This window comes from Drosophila obscura, unplaced genomic scaffold (genome assembly GCF_018151105.1).
Source record: "Drosophila obscura isolate BZ-5 IFL unplaced genomic scaffold, ASM1815110v1 contig_14, whole genome shotgun sequence".
Taxonomy (NCBI): domain Eukaryota; kingdom Metazoa; phylum Arthropoda; class Insecta; order Diptera; family Drosophilidae; genus Drosophila; species Drosophila obscura.
The window spans coordinates 815,614-819,503 of record NW_024542724.1 but is presented as its reverse complement, the minus strand read 5'-3'; the positions used below and the strand labels follow the sequence as shown (position 1 = coordinate 819,503).

Below are 3,890 nucleotides of genomic sequence, written 5' to 3'. Positions count from 1 at the left end.
GGAAGTACAGTTTGCTTTCGTTCAGTCTTCAGTCTTTTCGGGAAAGTAACTTTTATAGACATTGTCGATGTGATAAGAACAACGGCTGCAATATCTTGTCAGATCTTGTTTCCTTATCTGTCACATCTTTGAGGCACATTTTGTTTGCTACTTTACTAATGACTGAATGTACCCAAATCAATTTAATTTTTCGGTAATTGATATGTTTGAATCGTATAAATAGTGGGTGGAGGTGCCAGCAATGATCACAGTGTACCTCGATCTACCTTCAACCGCAACTGGGAATCGTGAGCCGTGAAACCATCAGTCATCATGCGGAACATATATGGTATATGGTCGCCACTGTATAAAGTGCAGCAGAAGGTCCGAATACTAATGAAAATCATTTCGTTTTTGCAGCCTTAACTCTGCTGTTTGTTGCAGTAATTGCAAGCAGCGCCAGTGGCGCTAGTGTGGATAGGTTATACGGTCAAGACGAGTCCGCATACCCAGTGGCATTCGGCCGGAATGCTAGGGATGCTTCCGCGCCATGCCAAGCGACAACTCCGCCACCATGTGCAGCAGCAACGACAACTCCCCCACCTTGTGCGGCCACCAAGCCTCCTCCATCCACAGTAACAACGCCAAAATGTTCTGAAGAGGATGAAACTACGTCAACAACCACTACAACCACAACGACAACGACCACCACTACAACAACAACGACAACGACCACCACTACAACAACGACAACGACAACGCCAACTACAACTACAACGACCACCACTTGCACCCCATCAACAACCACTACAACGACAACGACCACCACTACAACCACAACGACAACGACCACCACTACAACCACAACGACAACGACCACCACTACAACAACAACGACAACGACCACCACTACAACAACGACAACGACAACGCCAACTACAACTACAACGACCACAACAACAACTCCGACTACGACTACAACGACTACCTGTGAATCGACAACGACAACTACAACGACAACTACAACGACAACTACAACGACAACTACAACAACTACGACTACGACAACGACTACGACCACAACAACAACAACAACGACAACGACCACTACTACGACAACGACAACGCCAACTACAACTACAACGACCACAACAACAACTCCGACTACGACTACAACGACTACCTGTGAATCGACAACGACAACTACAACGACAACTACAACGACTACTACAACGACTACGACTACGACCACAACAACAGCTACGACTACAACGACTACCTGTGAATCGACAACGACAACTACGACAACGACTACGCCAACGACTACGACCACAACAACAACAACTACGACAACGACCACCACAACAACAACAACGACCACTACTACAACAACGACAACGCCAACTACAACGACTACGACCACAACAACAACTCCGACTACGACTACAACGACTACCTGTGAATCTACAACGACAACTACGACAACGACTACGACCACAACGACAACTACGACAACGACTACGACCACAACAACAACTCCGACTACGACTACAACGACTACCTGTGAATCTACAACGACAACTACGACAACGACTACGACCACAACGACAACTACGACAACGACTACGACCACAACAACAACTCCGACTACGACTACAACGACTACCTGTGAATCTACAACGACAACTACGACAACGACTACGACCACAACAACAACAACAACTACAACTACGACAACGACCACCACAACAACAACAACGACAACGCCAACTACAACGACTACGACCACAACAACAACTCCGACTACGACTACAACGACTACCTGTGAATCTACAACGACAACTACGACAACGACTACGACCACAACGACAACTACAACGACAACTACGACAACGACTACGACCACAACAACAACTCCGACTACGACTACAACGACTACCTGTGAATCTACAACGACAACTACGACAACGACTACGACCACAACAACAACTACTACAACGACAACGACCACCACAACAACAACAACCCGACTACGACTACAACCACTACCTACAACAACTACAACGCCAACTACACAACGACTACGACCACAACAACAACTCCGACAACGACTACGACCACAACAACAACTCCGACTACGACTACAACGACAACCTGTGAATCTACAACGACAACTACGACAACGACTACGACCACAACAACAACTCCGACTACGACTACAACGACTACCTGTGAATCTACAACGACAACTACGACAACGACTACGACCACAACAACAACTACGACTACGACTGCAACGACTACAACTACAACTACAACTACGACTAACGACTACCGACCACAACAACAACCACTACGACAACGACTACCTACAACTACAACGACAACTACGACAACGACTACGACCACAACAACAACTACGACTGCGACTACAACGACTACCTGTGAATCGACAACTACGACAACGACCACAACAACAACTACGACTACGACTACCTGTGAATCTACAACGACAACTACGACAACGACTAAGACCACTTGTCCGACAACAACAACCACCACTTGTCCGACAACAACCACCACCATTTGCCCGACGAAAACTACTACTCGATGTGCGGGTGTCTCTGGCTCAAAGGTCGCCGCTTCGTCTCAGTCCAACCGTAATCCCATCCGACGACCCAACGCAAGACCTCTCTGGGAAGTAGCCGCTTATCAGCAGTCGATCGGCACCAAATCGCAGGAACAAGGACTTCAGATGTCCTGCGTCGGAAAACCCGATGGCTTCCTAATGGCATCGCCGACACGCTGCAACGACTATTACATCTGCCGTAACCAGCGGGCTCTGAAGGTCAGCTGCGGTGACAGATACTTCAATGCACTGAAGGGCATCTGTGATCTGCCCGAGAACACGAGCTGTGTTCAATCTTAAGAGAACACCACCCCGAAGATGATATTGAACCCCAAAGCGCATCAATGCGGAAAATTGGAAGAAACACTTTTATTGGAAAATTAATATATGTAAAACTGTATATTTCTATATAAAACAGCAGCAGCTTATAAAAAGCTAATGAATTTTAAAAAGATTTTGTTTTATTTCAATTGCAACCGCGTCATGCAGCAGTTTCCATCGGTCGCTTAGTATTTCTGGATGTGTCATTGATATGCCTAATATGTCTACACAGCTTCATTTTATTTTCCCTAGTTTCGCCTCTATTTATTCATATTTTTCTCTACAGTTATTCCTTTGCTGTCTTTCAATTTTTCATTATTTTCATTCTCACAAATATTCCTTCATTTCCCTATAATAATTTGGCTAGTACTTGAATGCCAGAAGAATAGACTCGGATGTAATGGCTCGATTTACTTGTTGTCGTTGTCTGTCATTTTCTCTGTGAATGTAAATCATAATTAAAAAATTTGATATGCAAATAAATTTCTGTTTTTTATTATTTAAATAAAAAATTGCTATTATGTTATTTGCTATTGCTATTTATGTTTTAAAATTTAAAATAAAATTGTAACACATTCAATGATTTAAATTTTGTTATAAAATTATTTTTAATAAAAAATAAGAATTATAAAAATAATTATAATAATAAAAAACAGAAAGAAATTTTCCAGAATACCTTAAAAAATAGTCTACCTTTTTATAACATTTTTATACATCTAGTCACTTTTTTCGACTTTGATGTTTGTAATTCTCAAACTCTAAGACCAGAAATGAACACAAAAAATACCACTCTTTACTCTATATTTAAGTACAATTTTCGTGGATTATTCGATATTTGCATGACATCTGGCAAATGAAAAAAAAAAAAATTTCACATGCTTCTGGCCAATTTGCGGATACGATAAATGGGAGACTGAAACTGAAACCGAAACTGTTGCCAATTTCAAATCGCAATACGCAC

General features: G+C 42.6%; 1 protein-coding gene across 1 annotated transcript; it reads left to right on the top strand.

The window, feature by feature from the left end:
* The first annotated feature begins 237 nt into the window (after positions 1-237).
* Positions 238-3,060, top strand: LOC111079766 (salivary glue protein Sgs-3). The gene is made up of 4 exons (XM_041596276.1): positions 238-328; positions 400-1,052; positions 1,377-1,466; positions 2,495-3,060. Exons 1-4 carry the CDS (start codon positions 313-315, stop codon positions 2,906-2,908), a joined length of 1,173 nt encoding a protein of 390 aa, XP_041452210.1. The 5' UTR covers positions 238-312; the 3' UTR covers positions 2,909-3,060.
* Positions 3,061-3,890: the final 830 nt, after the last annotated feature.

Coding starts and splice junctions, on each gene's coding strand:
- LOC111079766 (XM_041596276.1), top strand. Junction 1,053..1,376: donor CTACGACTACGACAACGACT/ACGACCACAACA, acceptor ACAACAACGACA/ACGCCAACTACAACGACTAC. Junction 1,467..2,494: donor CAACGACAACTACGACAACG/ACTACGACCACA, acceptor TCTACAACGACA/ACTACGACAACGACTAAGAC.